Below are 18,035 nucleotides of genomic sequence, written 5' to 3' on the forward strand. Positions count from 1 at the left end.
TGCTAAGGAAGAAATTAGATAAAAATCACAAGACAAATAAGAAAATAACAAGGTCAAATAAAGTGTTCAGCTAAAGTTGTTCTAATAGGAAGATCACCTAGTGCCCATTTGCTATATAGGACTGGACTTAAAATTATTATATAATTAATCTATTATGCATAGAACCTCCCACATTATCTTTAAGACTTAAATGTTAACAAAAAAGCAAAGTTAATATTAATGAAACACCTGTGTCCCCAAAACTACATTAAGTGCATTACAAGTATAATTTCATTAATTTCCTAGTAAGATTAAAGTAGATTATATTCATTTCATCTTTTTTTAAAAGCATCACAAATTATTTGTGGAGTTTTTAAGATTTAAAAACATCACATTCTTTGCTACATACCTCTACACTTAGAGAAAGTTTGAAAAAAAATAGAAACTGTAAATTTATTACCCAAATCAAGTGAAAAAAATGCTTCGTTCATTCATTTAAACACATTGACCTCAAAGAACCAGATGCTATACACACATACAAACTGGCACATGCATGCACACTTGAATATTTATCCAAGGCTACTAAATTGCAGCCTAAAGTGAATGGCTCAGAGTAAACTTGGGACTTTTGCTAAGAAGAATCTCCAAATGCGGGGCAAGAGCTACATGACCTGGATAAGTGAAGATGGTAGGAGATCCTCCTCTACTCTCCCCTGCAAAGATTGCAGCATCTCCTTTGAACCTATGTCAAAGCCCAGTATTCAAGAGTATCAGTTTGAAAGGGCGCTAAATTATCAGCCTGCTCAGAGAACTGTGCTGGGTGGTTTGCGCACTGACACCTCAAGATGCCTCATCACCTCCTGAAAAATAAGGTGCTCACACAGCCTGCCAGAGTGTGGCAAAGGCCTGGAGGTACAACCCACTACCTGACTTTCTCCGTGGCTCCTCCCGCTCTCTGCCTTGAGCAGGATCTTGGGCTTCCGGGACTTGAAGTTGCCCATGTTGGGTCGCAGCACGCCGTCCACCAGTAAGGTCTGCTCTACATGCTGCTGTGGCTCCCGAGAGGGTGGTGCAGGCTCCTCTAGGAGAGCCCCGGCTTCGGGGTAATTTTCTTTATTGTCTTCATCTCTAAAACAGGAAAGGCCCAATTTAGAAAGCACCCAAAAAAGTATTAAACTGCTTCGGGAAAGCGAGGCTGGCATACTCATAGCTGCTCTATTTATATGGTATCTAGCAAAATGTTTAGAGTAGACTTAGTTTCACAGGAACAAGAACCGAAGAAATGTGAATTTCACTCTTTAGATCACTCCATAGTCCCTTCTAATCTTTGCTGGTGAATACATACTTTTTTTTTTTGTAGTTGTGACTTTGTGCATACGATCACATCTGTTTTTAATTTTTCACTTCAAGATGCTTTCATGTATATATTTTTTTCTCTCACAATAATAATGTGAGATTCAGGTTAGAGATCATCATCCCAGTTTTATAGAGTAAGACTGTAAACCTCAGAGATTAAATGAAGTGCTTAACAGAAGGGCTAATTCACCCAGACCCAGAGTGGTAGCTAGGTCTTCAGACTCTCCTGCATATATGTCTTTGATTTAAGGCATGCTATTTCCTCTTCCCTGGCATGTTTGTAATCATCTCCCTACAGTTTTCAAAGGCCTCTAGAAGTTTAACAGGGTCTACTTTGATAAGAAACATGCTACTTGAAAAAAATATAAAACAAGGGCCAAATTTTACCCAAGCAAACCATCTGACAACACCCTCAGTGCACACTCGAAGATCCTGTTGTCAGGCTTTCATCAGTGAGGAATTGCTGGAGGTGACTGAATGGGCTGGCGTTACCTCCATACATTTAGTGCCGGGGTGGCATTTTAATTTTCACTAAGCAAGCAAATTCATACAGTATCACCCCACTGTTTCAATTTCCTCCAAAGGAGTGACATAACACTTTTATTTGAAGTCATTAATCCTTCTTAAATCTAGGTGCATTTTATATTCTTATTTTGCTAAGAATCCAGGGATATAACCAAATGGGGCATTCACTTTATACAATCAATATCCTCAACCTCAATCCACTGGCAATCATTTGGTACTAGATCATGCAATTCTCTAGGAGTGACCACTTCCCGCAGGTGCTGTTTTTCTCTCCTGCTCCCTGATTGGAGAACCCATAAAAGAGATTTTGACAAGGTCAGTTAGGAAGCAATTCCTCATGGTTCAAGGATACCTAAAGCCAAAAAACAAGACCAGCAAACAAAGGATTTCTGTGCCCCTGTTCAAGATGCCTTTTCACAAGTAAAAGAGAGATTAAATTCACAGAACTGATATTGAAAGGATGAACTCCAGTTAGCCTCTGGGAAAAGATCAAAGCAAACATCAGGATAGGAAGTCTGGCGCATGATCAGGGTGTAGTCAGGCAAGGTGTGGAAATAAAACTATGTCAAACAGTTCATCTTAAGCCTCAGAACAAACTTCATAATGCCTGATAAAGGAGAACCCAACAAGTGAAACAATTCTTCAGTATTAGTAACTGAAAAAAAAAATCACAAGTCAGTGCCAGTGACACTGGTTAATATTTTCCCTTAAGATCGGCTACAATTTAAAAAATTCTAACTCACTAATGGATTTGGAAAGTGATGTGAAACCATGAGTTGGAATTGTACTGGTTCATTTGAAATTTCTATCACTGGAAACAAAGAATGTTCATTCATGCACTCTATGTTCCCCGGTGAGAAACAAAAGGAATGGCTGTCTTTACAGTAAACCTAAATGGGTCCTCATTCAAGGAAAATTCTAGAATATTCAAGAATAAGTGGGAAAATGTCAGTTTTCAAATCTAAAATTACTCTTTTGATACACTTATTCCTAAAATAATACCTGGACTTCATTTTTACATATTTTCAAAGTGCCCCCAATTTATAAAATCATCCTGTTCACCTCCTTGACTTGAAAAACAAGGAACATGATCAGGGGGAGCTAAAAGTATCTTTCTCTCATTACACAAACTTAGAACCTAAATACAAAAGTCATCTTTAGAAATGTCTTTCTAACCTGTTAATGGTTCCTCAGAATCTCCAAAACAGGAAAGTACAAGTTATGTAATTTATGCCACTACTTATTGGAATCATTCATAACTGAGAATGAACAACTAAGTGGTGTTCTGAAACGAATAAGAGTCTGAAAGATCCTCCCACATATTAGTTGTGTCACCTGGTCCACAGCATGTCACCTCTCTGGTCCTCATCCTAAGATGGATGTCTCTCCACCTTGCAAAGACAAGACAGTCCCTATGAAATACCTGCCATAGGAAGCTGGCTCAAGACCACAACCCAATAAATGGGAGCTATTGTTATGCTCACAGGGCTTTAGCCAAATGGTTTTCTGTAAAGAAAAAACTGAGTGCCCTTTTTAGTCTCTCCAATACCTCCAGGATAAATTCCAAACTCCTTAGCAAGGTACATAAACCCTTTGAAATCCATGTTTGTTTATCTCTGGAGCTTCAGTTCTTACCACTCCTGGCCTCCTCACTCCCACAGGCTCTCAAGACTCCTGCCATCCTGAACTGCCTGCTATTCCTACGACCCTCTGTTGGTTTTCCAGTAAGTTGCTCCCTCTGCTTGGTGGCATCCTCTTTTTCTTGGTCTTATATCACACACACATACACACACACACACACACACACACGTCATGTGCTATTGTAATTTTCTTTAGGAATCCATCCCAGAAACCTCTCTGGGCTATTTGGTCCTTCTAAATGAATCCTCTGTCCACGCTAGTAAAATGTACTTAATGCACTGTAGCATCATCATCTATATTGACTGGTTTCTGGCACAAAAAAATAGGCCTTCAACAATTGTTTGTTATCTAACAAACGGACTTGAGAGTCAGAGAGACCTGAGTCCAAATTCTGCTTCATGGTAGCTATGTTAGCTTGGATGAGCTATAATCCCTGTGAGCCTCAGTTTCCCTACTACCAGATAAAGAGAGAAACATCAGCCTCCTTTCAGTGGTTTGGATTAAATAATAAAATGTACATGAAAGTGCTCTGAACAAGCAATTATGGAAGAAAGTTAACTGTGAAGGTTTTGCCATACCATGAACCCCTCGATGACCAGGACCATACTCCAAACATTTGATGACATGTTTGGTGAATAAATCTATAATCTCTTCCACAGGCTCTATGATGGGAACATTGAGATGGTATAATCAATATTTAATTCAGTAAACATTTAATTAGCATTCCCCATATGAAGGCACTGCCTGGGTACTAAGGGGAGCATCCCAAAACTGGACAAGACAAAACTTCCTTTAAGAACTGATAGTTTATTAGAAGAACTTACACACAAGAACAAGTGACTGTAATTCAAAGAGGAAACAAAGGAGCTTAGACCCAAATGATTTCTGTCCTTCATAATTAAGAACCAGGCAATTGTGGGTCATACCTGAGACTGGAGCAATCAGTCTGATCTTCATGTAGGGAGACTGTGTCTTCGTCACACCTGGAGAGAAGGAACAAAACCACATCAGATCCAACAGTCTGTAGCAGCAGAAGCAGCAAGAGTCTAAATTATCTTCGATTAGTTCGGTAAACTAAAAAATAGAACAACCCTGACCACTCTCTCTCTCTCAAACTAGCTCCAATTCCCAACATGTGTACCAGGTAATGACACCAATGTTGTCATATGTGATCATACCTCAGAACTAGAGGTAACACTCCTTTATGATCCACTGCTCTGAATCACCTAAACTAACAAGATTTTGGCAAGGACTGAAGTGTTCAAAGCACTTGAGGGACATCTAACACCAAGATTGGTGGATTATTCTTGGCTCGAATGCACTGTCTGCCTCTTGAAATTTCCTCTGCCTCAGGCAATCATAAACCATATCAGCTTCCATTTGGCTTCCTTCATTGGCCTCCAGACTTTCTCAGTCCCCTTCCTTATCACAAAACTTCTGGAATAACCTGGTGAAAAATTCGTGGCTCCTCTAAATGAAAAGTCTTCTGTGTTCAACACTGCCTGAGGGAATCTAGAGCAAGACCACTCTCTCACTCTAGTGTAGGAGGGAGCCTTTGTTCCTGTTCTCAGCCCTTCCTATCCCGCTCCAGCTTGGAATGCTTTTCCATCTCCAACTCCTACTTATCCTTCACTTGCCCAAATGAAGTCTTATGAGCTCCATGAACCAAGTTCACCCACAGGCCACATTCCTACTTTAACCTTGATACATAAATGTTTACTCTTCATTCTGAGGTTTGGGTAACCAACTGTATCTTGCCTCACACTGCTCTGTAATTCCTTCATACCTCTGAGCTCTTTTAATTAGTTATTAATTCCTTGAGAAGAAATGATATTTTTTTCTAGATAAACCGCCACAGTGCCCACAGTGGTACCCCAAAGTAGGCATCCAATAAATGTTTGAATACAATCATTAGCTCTGGCTCCTCAGCAAGACTGGAAATAATTTAACAAGCATTTATGGAACATTTGCTATCTTTCAGGTACTTACTAGGCATTGGAGGTGTGCTTCTCAAACTCTTTGGGATTTAGGACTGACCAGTTTGTTTTCTATTTCCAATCCACTATGGTAGTTTGGTAAAAATGCCACAGGGATGCCAAATTCCCATAAAATTTATTAAATTCTTACTCCCTATTTCTGTACTTTCCTTGTCTCAGACAAGTTACAAACAATTTTGGGGCCCATACTTTTAGTAGCACTACTTCTAAAGGACACAAAGTTGAAAAAGTCCTCCACCCTGCCCTGAGAGATTCACAATGTAATGAGTAGACAAAAATAAATACATACATATGTAATATCACCATAATATAATAATAATATTCATACTTTATGAAATCATTTATAATTTTTAAATATTCCTTGCTTGCAATGGTATATAACTTGTCCACAGAACAAATTGATGAAAGCTCCAGTCCTCTTCCCTCACAATCCCTTTTAAATTATGGGGTTTTTTTTAAATGAATTAAAACAAAGGCTACATAGATTCTAACTCTCTCTGTCTGTTGAAATATTTTATTCCTATTGGCAGTTAAAAAGAAAAATCGGTCGACTTAATACAGTGCTCTTCTTAACAAAATAATTAAATTTTCTTGTTTTCTCATGTTTTTGACTGTCAGTAAGCCACTCTATCCATCTCATGTAAACAACAATTGAATTCATAAGTATTGCCTTATTCTCCTCCATCAGAGACATTCACTTTAATAGATCATCTAAGCTTTGTAATTTGAATGAAAAATGTTTCCCAATGAAAGTAATATTGCAAAGTAGAAAAACCAGTGACAAACAGAAACCTAGAATTTTTGCTTCCAAGGAACTAAGGTTCAATCGGAGTTTCAACCCTAGAGCTCAACAATACCTATTGTTTGGGAATTTGGCAAGAACATATTTTTCTCCCCCTCACTTGATTTACTAACTTTTCAAAGTACAATTAGGTAAAAATGGAAACTCAGCACCAGAACATACAAAGTTGCACATGCTTTTTTAAGTATGAGGCCAGATCCTGATTAGCTGATCCAATTTTAAGGCCTATTGAATGATTTCAGTAGCCCCTCAAGGAAACACAATTCCTAGGTCACAGATACAGCAATGAAATAGATCTGTGTACTGGCTTACACGAACACATATACAAGCTTTTTAGTCCAGTTGGATTTTACATTTGCTTTGATGAAGACCATTAAGTTTTATTGAATTAACATCTCCTTTGTGATTCTTCTGATGATTCCTTGAGCAGGAGCCCCCTGTACAATGTTGAACCAACTGTAAAACTGGATTCCACAGTGGAACCCATATCCAGATATCCCCATTCCTATAAGAAAACCAGCTCAGACTAAGTACCCCAATGGTCTTGGGCATGGCATTTTCTTACTATATTATAGCCCCACTACAGGAATTTAAAGACCAGTCTCTTTAATGATCTCCTTAAATATTCAAAACTTGGCATCTTCTACATGCAATGCTTTTCAAAACGTAAACTGTGACCTATTAGTAGGTCTTGAAATTAGATAACAGCTACCAGCATGCTGTTATTGTTGTTAGAGAAATAGAATACAACATAGCAGTATCATAAGGTTTAAGTGTTATTTCACAGAACTTATTTAAATAAGTCATGTATATATGTGTGTGCTGGATTGCGTTATAAAATGTTTTTCTTGGGGCGCCTGGATGGCTCAGTCAGTTGAGCATCCAGATTCTTGATTTTGGCTAAGGTCATTATCTCAAGGTCATGAGATCTCTCTTATGAGAATCATAAGATTCTCTCTCTCTCTCTCTCTCTCTGCCCCTCCACTGCTCATTCTCTCTCTCTGTCTCTGTCTTTCTCTTTAAAATAAAATAAAATAAAATAAAATAAAATAAAATAAAATAAAATGTTTTTCTTACTACTGTTTGTAGTTAAAAAAAATGTGAACAGCACCTCTATTAAATGACTTCCTTTGAAGTCTCATCAACTAGGGTCTAAGTCCCCGAGTTCTTGATTTGTTGTTACCCAGACAATATATGGATAATTTGTCCTTGCAATCACTTCTTTGTGAAATGCTCAGGGTTGTTACCTTTTTCCCTCTCGGAGTTTTATTCCCTCTATCAATCACAAACAAGAAAATCTTATGTGGGACTTAACCTTCACCGCTTACCTTCTTTTTCATAGCATCTCAGTTAAGCCTGCCAATGCAATCAGGTAAGGGCCACCTTCACACAAGAGGTGAAGGAATTGCCCAAGTCCAACGTGGAAGGCAATGGTCCCTGTGGTATTTCTGCTCCACCATACTGAGCCTTCCAAATAGTCTCTTTAGTTTATATTCCAGAGGCTCGCAAAATAAGGAGAATGACTTGTTTCTTAGAATAATGGTGGGGAAAGAAGTGCCCATGAGAGGTTCTTTTTATTGACTTGGGGTAAATGAGAAGAGAGGCATCACATTGGTTATTAGATAAAATGTGGTTGTGCCAAGAAGGAGACTTCCATTCACACAGTAGTCCTGTGTTCCCTGAGATCAAAGGTGCAGAGGTGCAGCCTGAAATCCTATGGGATTTCTCAGTGTGTCTCCAGAACCATTTGCATTAGCATTCTTTGGGATCCTGATTAAAAGGGCAGGCTTGGGCCCTACTAGCACCTCAGTGTCACTAGATAGGCTAGCTCCCTGAGGGTGAGGCCAGGAATGTGAATTTTCAAACCAGACTGCCTTCTCAAACACACACAAACATAATTAACACTGACTTAAAAGTTTACAAAACCCATCACTGGGCTGACTCCAATATAATCGCCAATCGTAGGTTCCCATTTTGGGATAAAGTCTGGGAAACTGAATCTTGTACATGTTTCTTTTTTTTTTTAATTTTTTTTAACGTTTATTTATTTTTGAGACAGAAAGAGACAGAGCATGAATGGGGGAGGGTCAGAGAGAGGGAGACACAGAATTGAAACAGGCTCCAGGCTCTGAGCTGTCAGCACAGAGCCCGACGCGGGGCTCGAACTCATGGACCATGAGATCATGACCTGAGCTGAAGTCGGCTGCTTAACCGACTGAGCCACCCAGGCGCCCCTCTTGTACATGTTTCAATGTCCTTCCCCAGTTCACACTGATGATCAGTTTTGAGAACCACTACTTCAGATGATAACTAATTCATTGCAGAATGCATTTGCTGGCCAGGCTTCATTTCATATAGCAACGTAGCCAGAGCAACATAGGAAATGACCATGGAAAAATAGATAAAAGGACACTGCAGATACAGAAGGGAAGTCCAAGGCCATTCTGATCTTGGAAGAATTTGGGTATAAAAAGAAACTGAATTGGTTCAGAACTGCACAAACAGTGCCAGGCCTGGGAAAAAACCGAGAAGAGAATAAAATCTGTCCTAAAGTCCCTCCCAATTTCCCTTCCCTTTGACTCTTAAGAGACCCCCAGGAGGCCAAGCTCACCCCTACCAGGCTAGACTACCTGATAACATAAATTATATTAAAGTGTTAATGACAACTTGAATCTGCCTCCCAGGGGCACAGACTTTTTAATTTCCATTTTAATAAGGTCACCACCAGAGGCCTTCATGCAAAAGAAATCATCTCTGGGTGCAATTTCAGATACAAAAAAAAAAGTGAGTGTGGGTAGGAGGAAGTAGGAGGGATAGGGGCAGGAGGGAAGGAAGTTTGTATGTATCCAGAACAGACAAGGAGGCAAGTGCCTCCTCTGTGTATGTTAAGACCAATCCCAAATATTTACTGAGCACCTGCTACATCTAATTCTCAGGATAGCGATCCTGGTCCTGTTGGCTTTGGGGTAATGCCAAAAAAACAAGGAAAATGTTTTGTATTCCTGATGAGAGGAGAAAATGTTACACTAGACAATAACTAGTTTTCAGTGACCCTACTTTGTGCTGTGTGACACCTATGAAGCTTTTGGTATTTTTAAATATACTCCTTTCATTTTTAGATTAGCCAGATGGCATTCCAATTGTCACTCAGGGCCTTATAAAATAAATCACTGTCACCTCTCTGAAAACAACAACAGGATCTTATGCAATCAGAACTCCTTGAGGAGTATCCAAAGAAAAAGTACCAGGCTTTTCCCACAGTTAAGTGTAAAACCTTTTTTAAAAAAATGTCCATGTGAAATCTGGAACTGAGTATCTCATTTTGAAGCCCCTATGTCTGAGGCTGACTCTGGGGATTCAGCCACACAGGGCTCCCAAGAATCAGGCACAGAAAGCACTTGGTGCCTATAAGCACAGCAAAGGGAGGAGAGCACCACCTGTGAACCTGAACCAGGAAGTCACGGCCTATCTTTGGCGTGCATACCTCAGCACACGTTCCCTCCTCCTCTCTCCAGCTTTTAGAAAACCAAAGTTGCAGCAATCTCATTAACAGATGCTGGCCCCAGTGAGTATTTTATATGGCATCTTGTAAAGTCAATCCTGGATTGTTGTTTTTTTAAGTAACTCCAGTTAAGTGAGCCCAAAGCTTGACAATAAGAGAGCAGCATATCCAAACGCAGAAACAAAAGATGTGGGAAACCATGGGACCTGGGAAGTCCTGTAGAATCTTACCCTTCCATCACCAAGTCATTATGACTGTGGTAAAACTTGACACTCATGTATCTATTCCCACATTTATTTGCCTTTTAGGAAATTTTAGCAAACAGTTCCTGAGTTACTGGGCTTTTCTATATCAAACCTGCAGCATTTTTTAAACATAGGTGAGTATGTTTAAAAAAGGGATGTATGTATACATCCCTTTTTCCTGAACAGCTGCTGAGTGACTTTACCAAAAGGTCCCAGAAGTAAACATCATGAGTTAGCCTAGAAAGACTGCTAAATGCAGTGCAGATACTTCATATACATGTATATATGTAAATTTTATGCAAATTACATATATTAGTATAACATACTACCTACTAATTTGTAACATATATGTATAGTATAATATTAGGAAAACATCCCATTAGGAAGGGATGACAAGAATTAAAACCATGAACTATATCTAATAAAAAATACTATGACTGCTGGCCTTGAGTAAAATACTATACTCCTTCATTCCATGTTTAAATTATGTTAGTTGCCCCGATCAGCAGCTTTAGCCATAGGACAAGATGGTTTATTCCTCCTATAGCCACATCTTTGAGGTCAGAAGACAAAAAATGACAAAGGGCACGAAGAAAAGTTCACTGTGTCTTAAAAATCTGTAGACAAGAGAGGGTAAGAACAAGTTTAACCTGTTTACCACATGCTAGAATTCAACTCAAGTCATTTCACATCTATCTTCCATTTGTTGTAAATGTATACAGCATGCTCCGTGAAAACTGACACCAATGTTGGCAAAATAAAACAAAGCTTCCTTTCTGACATGTCAAATACATTTTTTTTTTAATTTGAGCTCCAAGAATACATATCTTAGAGCACTGAGCTCCTGCAAGCAATTAGCTTGTTATGATATCTCCCCCCATAGCTGCTAAAAGGCTGATTTCAACCTGTAAAGATTTCTGGGCCCCATCATCAGTCAGCACCTCTCCCGGTCTTCAGAGCCCAGATTACAAGAGACAATGCATCTAATACGAAAAGCGGCGGGGAACGGTGGAAGATACCTTCACGATAGTTGCTTCCAGAGAAAGGCATGCAAGTGTTATTTTAACAGCAAGAATCACTTACTCTGTTACAGCGGTGCTGCTGAAGGAATTATCCTGAAGGCTGAAACAGAAACAAGAAAACATCAGCCAAGTCCGGCGGGGGAGCCGTCTCCCTGATTGCTCTCCGGGAGTTAGAGCACACACACAAACATGGCATTGCAAGGCAAGTCTCAGGGCTCGCCCGGCACGCTTGCTCTACCTTGGGCTGCTGTCTGCACATGCTCGTAACGACACCCCCAGCTGGGGCCCAGCCGCACGGGCGAACCACAAAGCCCAGCAGCCCGCGAGGCTGCGGGGACAGAGCTGGGCGGGGCGCAGTGGCGGAGCTGGCCCTGGGCCCCGGGCCCCCCAGGATCCGCGCAAAGAGTGCCTGGAGAGTTACCGGACCTCAACCTCGCCGGCCCCGCACCTCGTTTAGTCCAGGCCTCTTGGTGCCAGCCACCCCGGGGCTGGCAGTGGGAAAGCCCAGCCGTTTCTGCCTAGGTGCTGAAATCGCTGGGGGACTTGCTTTCTTCCAGACGTCTCCTGCCAATTTTACAGAGCTACCCCCTCTAGGGATGGAGGCTCGCAGAAATTCATCCGTCAGGAGGGAACGACGATGGAGAAGAGGACATAGCTGTTGTTTTTGCTGTGTGTGTGTGTGTGTGTGTGTGTGTGTGTGTGTTGCTTTTTATTGCCCTGCATTTGAAGGAGGGCTCACTGCATCACACCCGCTTGGTCTGCACTGTCATTTCAGTCTCAGAGAGGAAGCGCCCAGCTTCTTGAGGACAGGGCTATGAATGAACCCACGCAGGGCCAGTGGAGAATTTATTCCAGGCCGTACTGGGGACTGGAGGGCCGTGCAAGGGGTGGGGTGTGCTGTGCCCAGAGTAGCCGGTCTGAGTGCCACTCCCAAGCACCCTTACAAAGGGCGAGAGATGGAATCCACAAATGCCATCCATTTTTAAATAAAGGCAGCCCTGTTGGGGGAAGGGAAGGCTGTCAGGCCTCCATTTGCTTCATTCCCCTGGGAATATTTGTCCTGCCCTCTTTCCATTGTTCTTTTCTCCTGCCAACTTGACCTTGATATGAAATGAACAGTCATCTGTGAAAGATTCTTATTTTGATTTTTGAATTAAGTAAATTCCCCAGCCACCCCCCCCCCCTTAACCTCTCCACTCGCAGAAGCAGCTGAGATGGTATGTTTTAAATACAGTATTTATGGTATGTTCAAACGATATCAGGCGATGAGTTAATTTATAACACAACAACCACCTCAAATTTTTACTTTTGGTTAATTAGAAAAATTACCCAAAATTTGGTAATAAGGGGGAAGAGCATTTACCTTTCAGTATCACACTGAGACTTTGTTTTACAGGTCCACCCAAGGACTACTTAATTCTCTAGGAAAATGTACTTGTGTGTGACGTTGCTGCTCACTATTGGTTAGATTTCAGATGCTGGAGTTTCCTGTTAAGTTGTACATTTTGTCCAATCTGTCCAGAGGAAAAGATAACCTAAATGTTTATGGTATTATTGCATTGTGCAACTTTAACCACTTTTGTATCTCACCTAACAATCATATAGAATATTCTTCTACATGCCTGTAAATATTCAAATACTCTTGGTTTCAAAGGCACCACACTCTTACAGGTTCCTTTATTAATAAATTAATAGATTTCTGATGTGTGCCTATACTTGTATAAGTGTCATGTTTTTAACTTTTATTATACTTTGAAAAATCAAAATTCAGTTTTCCAAGAAAAACAGGTTTCATTAAGGTCCTTTGCAATTTTCTTTTCCTCATTTCAAATATTTGAAAAAGTAGCTGAATAAAAACCCAATATGGTCTTAGACCTGAACTCTACAGACTATAAGAAGTTTATAAATATTCATCTCAAACAATATATATATGTTCCTTAATCACCTACTGCCTCATATGAGCTATGTTCAAGAGTGTTAGACATGAACTATTATATATATATATATATATATATATATATATATATATACACACACATATATACATATATACATATATGTATATATGTATATATACACATATATACATATATATATACGTATATATATACATATATATACACATATATACATATATATGTATATATACACGTATATATATGTATATATACATATATACATACATATATATACATATACATATACATATACATATACATATACATATACATACTCATTATTTAGTTGCCACAAACTGAGATCTATTCTTTCCATTCTATTGAGACCAATAAAGGCAATTCTATATTCCACATTCTTGGCCCTAAAGATTTAAAGGTTGCCAGTGTTCAGAAACCCCTTTTACTCATTGCCTATGGTGCTGATTCTTAACGTTCTAATGCAGAGAAAGATCATACTTTTCTCATTTTAGCATTCCCAGTGATACATTTGAAATGAGAAAACGCTATGCTTTTCAACTTTGAAACAGGACTTAGGCAATATGAAATAATGTGAGCCTTTTGCAAATAACATAAAATAACAATCATGTAAAATAAGTTCAAGTATTCAATAATGTCCACAGAAAAGAAATCAGAAATCTCATCAGGTCATGAATAAAATGTACCAAAATTATATTTTAGGTGGTACACTTACACAATGAAAACAATTTGTTGATATAGTTGATTATGGTTAAAAAAACAAAAATGTCCCAGGAAAAATAAAATCCTCTTATGTGGACTATATAAGAAAATCAATCACTCATTTTTTACTTCTGAATCAGTTCTTCTAACTTACTAGTTTTTACCTTAAGTCAGGTGTAGAAGTTATTTTTATAATATCTGGGGCTTTGTTTTGTTTTAATATTCTGTATTATCCAACTTGGAATAGAACAATACTGATGAATAATCATATACCATCTGGTTATTCTGGAGACCCTGTGTGACAAGACAGCAGTTTAAGATGAGTTCAAAAAGAGAAGCAGAAAACTAATACTGGCATTCTGGAAAAAGGTAACTTCTAGACCTGTGTTTCCCAAAGCGACCTCAGTGGAATTCCAGTTTCCCAGATGATCCAAGAAAAGGAAAAGAGAGCTACATCGTCAAAATTAAGTTTTTGAAAAGGTGTACAAGCTGACCCTTGAGCAACAAGGGTTTGAACTGTGTGGGTCCACTTATGTACAGATTTTTAAAAAAATTTTTAAAGTTTATTCATTTTTGAGAGAGAGAGAGAGAGAGAAAGAGAGCAAGCATGAGCGGGGGAGGGGCAGAGAGAGAGGGAGATACAGAATCTGAAGCAGGCTCCAGGCTCTGAGCTGTCAGCACAGAGCCCGATGTGGGGCTCGAACCCACAAACTGAGAGATCATGACCTGAGCTGACATCGGACACTCAACCAACTGAGCCACCCAGGTGCCCCGTACAGGTTTTTTAAAAATAAATACAATACGGTATTGTAAATGTATTTTCTTTTCCTTATGATTTTCTTAATAACATACTCTTTTTCTAGCTTGCTTTGTTATAGAAATGTAGTATGTAATACATATAACATACAAAATACATGTTAATTGCCTATCTTATCAGTAAGGCCTCCAATCAACAGTAGGCTATTAGTAAAGTTTTGGAAAGTCAAAGTTGTATGTGGATTATCAGCTGTGTGGAGGTCGGTGCTCCTAACCCACACATTGTTCAAGGGTCAACTGTGTATTATAAATTCACAATGCACATTAGGCAGCAAAAAAAGTATTTCTTTTTTTTTCATTACTTTTTATCCTGTGGGTTTTTTTAAGTTTTTATTTAAATTCCAGTTAGTTAACATATGGTGTTATATTAATCTCAGGTGTATGATATAGTGATTCAACACTTCCACACATCACCCAGTGTTCATCACAAGTGCAGTCCTTAATCCACATCACCTATTTAACCCATCCTCCCAACCTGCCCTGTGGTAACCATCAGTTCGTCTTCTATAGTTAAGAGCATGTTTCTTGATTTGCCTTTGTCTTTTTTTCCCTTTACTCATTTGTTTTGTTTCTTAAATTCCACATATGAGTGAAACTGTATGGTATAATAAATCTGATTCACTTATTTCACTTAGCATAATACTCTCTACCTCTATCCACATCATTGCAAATGTCAAGATTTCATTCTTTTTTATGGCTGAATAATATTGCATTGTATATCTATTACCACATCTTCTTTATTCATTCGTCAGTTGATGGCCACTTGTGGTGTGTCCATAATTTGGCTATTGTAGGTAATGGTGCTATAAACATTGGGGTGAATATATCCCTTTGAATTAGTATTTGTGTGTTCTGTAGGTAAATACCTAGTAGTGCAATTGCTGGATCATAGGGTAGTTCTATTTTTAACTTTTTGAGGAACCTCCATACTGTTTTCGAGTGACTCCACCAGTTTGCAAAAAAAAAAAAAAAAAAAGTATTTCATCATTTTTAACCACTGTTTTTCTTTTTTTTAAAGTTTTTTTAAAGTTTTTATTTATTTTGAGAGAGCGAGAGAGAGACAGAGCGAGAGAGAGCAAGTAGGGGAGGGACAGAGAGAGAGAGAAAGAGCAAGAGAATCCCAAGCAGGCTCTGCACTGTCAGCACGGAGCCCAATGTGAGGCTTGAACTCATGAACAATGAGATCATGACCTGAGCTGAAGTTGGACGTTCAACCAACTGAGCCACCCAGGTGCCCCATTAACCAATGTTCTTCAAATTCATTGAGGAATCAACAGTTTTTTTATTAAATATATTATCTATTAACATAATGTTTAACTAAGAATTTTGAGAAAAAGACTCCTGAGTATATCAGGGAAAAACTGCAAAACAGATTAATTGGTATAATTATTCAGTGAACAAATAAATGAATGAACAAATGATACTACCAGTCACTATTCCATAGCTGTGAACAAGACAGACACAACACCTGTCATCAAAGTCGTTTTACAGTAAATGTGTATGTATATATGCATACATATATGTAACATCCAGTGTATATATTACATGTACAACCTTATTTTTTAAGGAGTACATGGGGAACTGAAGATGCTAGACTTAAATATGGCTAATTTGTTTACATATTAGAAGTTTCAACGTTTATTTTTTTATCAGTGCTCTTAAAACCGATATCTAAATTTCAGATTTTAATAATAATAGTCTTTTCCTTATAACTGAAAAAGTACTTAATTCCAGCGTACTGGCTTGACTACATGCAAAATATAAAAGCAATGATTTAGTAGTCAGATATGACTGAAAACAGAAAAAGGCTAATAAATACTGTTTCATTATTATTATTATTATTGTTATTATAAATAAGAATACATAAACTTAAATCTTGGAACATAGACAAACTGCTGTGCCTGGGTAGTTAGATTTACAGATGATATTTTCTTTCTATTTTCCATAGTGGCACAGTGTTTAATAGAGTTTAAAAAAATTTTTTTAATGTTTATTTATTTTTGAAAGAGACAGAGACAGAATGTGAGTGGCTTGGGGCAGAGAGAGAGGGAGGCACAGAATCCGAAGGAGACTCCAGGCTCCCAGCTGTCAGCACAAAGCCTGATGCAGGGCTCAAGCTCACGAGCTGTGAGATCATGACCTGAGTTGAAGTCAGACACTCAACCAACTGAGCCACCCAGGCGCCCCTTTAATAGGTTTTTTTTTTTTTAAGAACAATAGAAATGAAAACTTTACTAAATGTAGATGGGCTGCTCTTAAAATGAAACGAGCTCCATCCATAATGGCTTTTGATTTAAAATACTTGCAAATCCCTGGAGAAACATGAAATTCTGTGAAATCATTTTCTGCAAGACACTGTGGCAGGGAGCCAGAATCTTTACAATGCCAGGAAGTCAACAAAGTTGCCTACCCTACTGGCCTGGACTCTGTGACTTGTAGTTTCCTGTCAGGACCCTTGGGAATGATCAAGCTTCCCCGTGGAAAGAGAAAACTCTTGCCTGAAAAGATAATTTTCTCATTGCCACGTAGTATTCCATTGTGTATATAAACCACAATTTCTTTATCCATTCATCAGTTGATGGACATTTAGGCTCTTTCCATAATTTGGCTATTGTTGAGAGTGCTGCTATAAACATTGGGGTACAAGTGCCCCTATGCATCAGTACTCCTGTATCCCTTGGGTAAATTCCTAGCAGTGCTATTGCTGGGTCATAGGGTAGGTCTATTTTTAATTTTCTGAGGAACCTCCACACTGCTTTCCAGAGCGGCTGCACCAATTTGCATTCCCACCAACAGTGCAAGAGGGTTCCCATTTCTCCACATCCTCTCCAGCATCTATAGTCTCCTGATTTCTTCATTTTGGCCACTCTGACTGGCGTGAGGTGGTATCTGAGTGTGGTTTTGATTTGTATTTCCCTGATGAGGAGCGACGTTGAACATCTTTTCATGTGCCTGTTGGCCATCCGGATGTCTTCTTTAGAGAAGTGTCTATTCATGTTTTGTGCCCATTTCTTCACTGGGTTATTTGTTTTTCAGGTGTGGAGTTTGGTGAGCTCTTTATAGATTTTGGATACTAGCCCTTTATCCGATATGTCATTTGCAAATATCTTTTCCCATTCCGTTGGTTGCCTTTTAGTTTTGTTGGTTGTTTCCTTTGCTGTGCAGAAGCTTTTTATCTTCATAAGGTCCCAGTAATTCACTTTTACTTTTAATTCCCTTGCCTTTGGGGATGTGTCGAGTAAGAGATTGCTATGGCTGAGGTCAGAGAGGTCTTTTCCTGCTTTCTCCTCTAGTGTTTTGATGGTTTCCTGTCTCACATTCAGGTCCTTTATCCATTTTGAGTTTATTTTTGTGAATGGTGTGAGAAAGTGGTCTAGTTGCAACCTTCTGCATGTTGCTGTCCAGTTCTCCCAGCACCATTTGTTAAAGAGACTGTCTTTTTTCCATTGGATGTTCTTTCCTGCTTTGTCAAAGATGAGTTGGCCATACGTTTGTGGGTCTAGTTCTGGGGTTT

At 39.0% G+C, this 18,035-nt stretch overlaps 1 protein-coding gene across 3 annotated transcripts in view; it reads right to left on the reverse strand.

Moving 5' to 3' along the window:
- FAM13C (family with sequence similarity 13 member C) overlaps positions 1 to 11,412 on the reverse strand; it is a 177,950-nt gene extending 166,538 nt beyond the window's left edge. For 2 of the 3 annotated variants that reach the window (XM_058696376.1, XM_058696375.1), the window contains exons 1-3: positions 11,131 to 11,300; positions 4,428 to 4,484; positions 906 to 1,107 (exon numbers count right to left, since the gene is read on the reverse strand). In XM_058696376.1, the coding sequence (XP_058552359.1) occupies positions 906 to 1,107; positions 4,428 to 4,484; positions 11,131 to 11,192 (321 nt within the window). In that variant the 5' untranslated portion in view covers positions 11,193 to 11,300. The other variant, XM_058696377.1, reaches the window with a different exon arrangement.
- Between the last annotated feature and the right edge of the window lie 6,623 nt (positions 11,413 to 18,035).

Source organism: Neofelis nebulosa, chromosome 13 (assembly GCF_028018385.1).
Source record: "Neofelis nebulosa isolate mNeoNeb1 chromosome 13, mNeoNeb1.pri, whole genome shotgun sequence".
NCBI classification, from domain to species: Eukaryota; Metazoa; Chordata; class Mammalia; order Carnivora; family Felidae; genus Neofelis; species Neofelis nebulosa.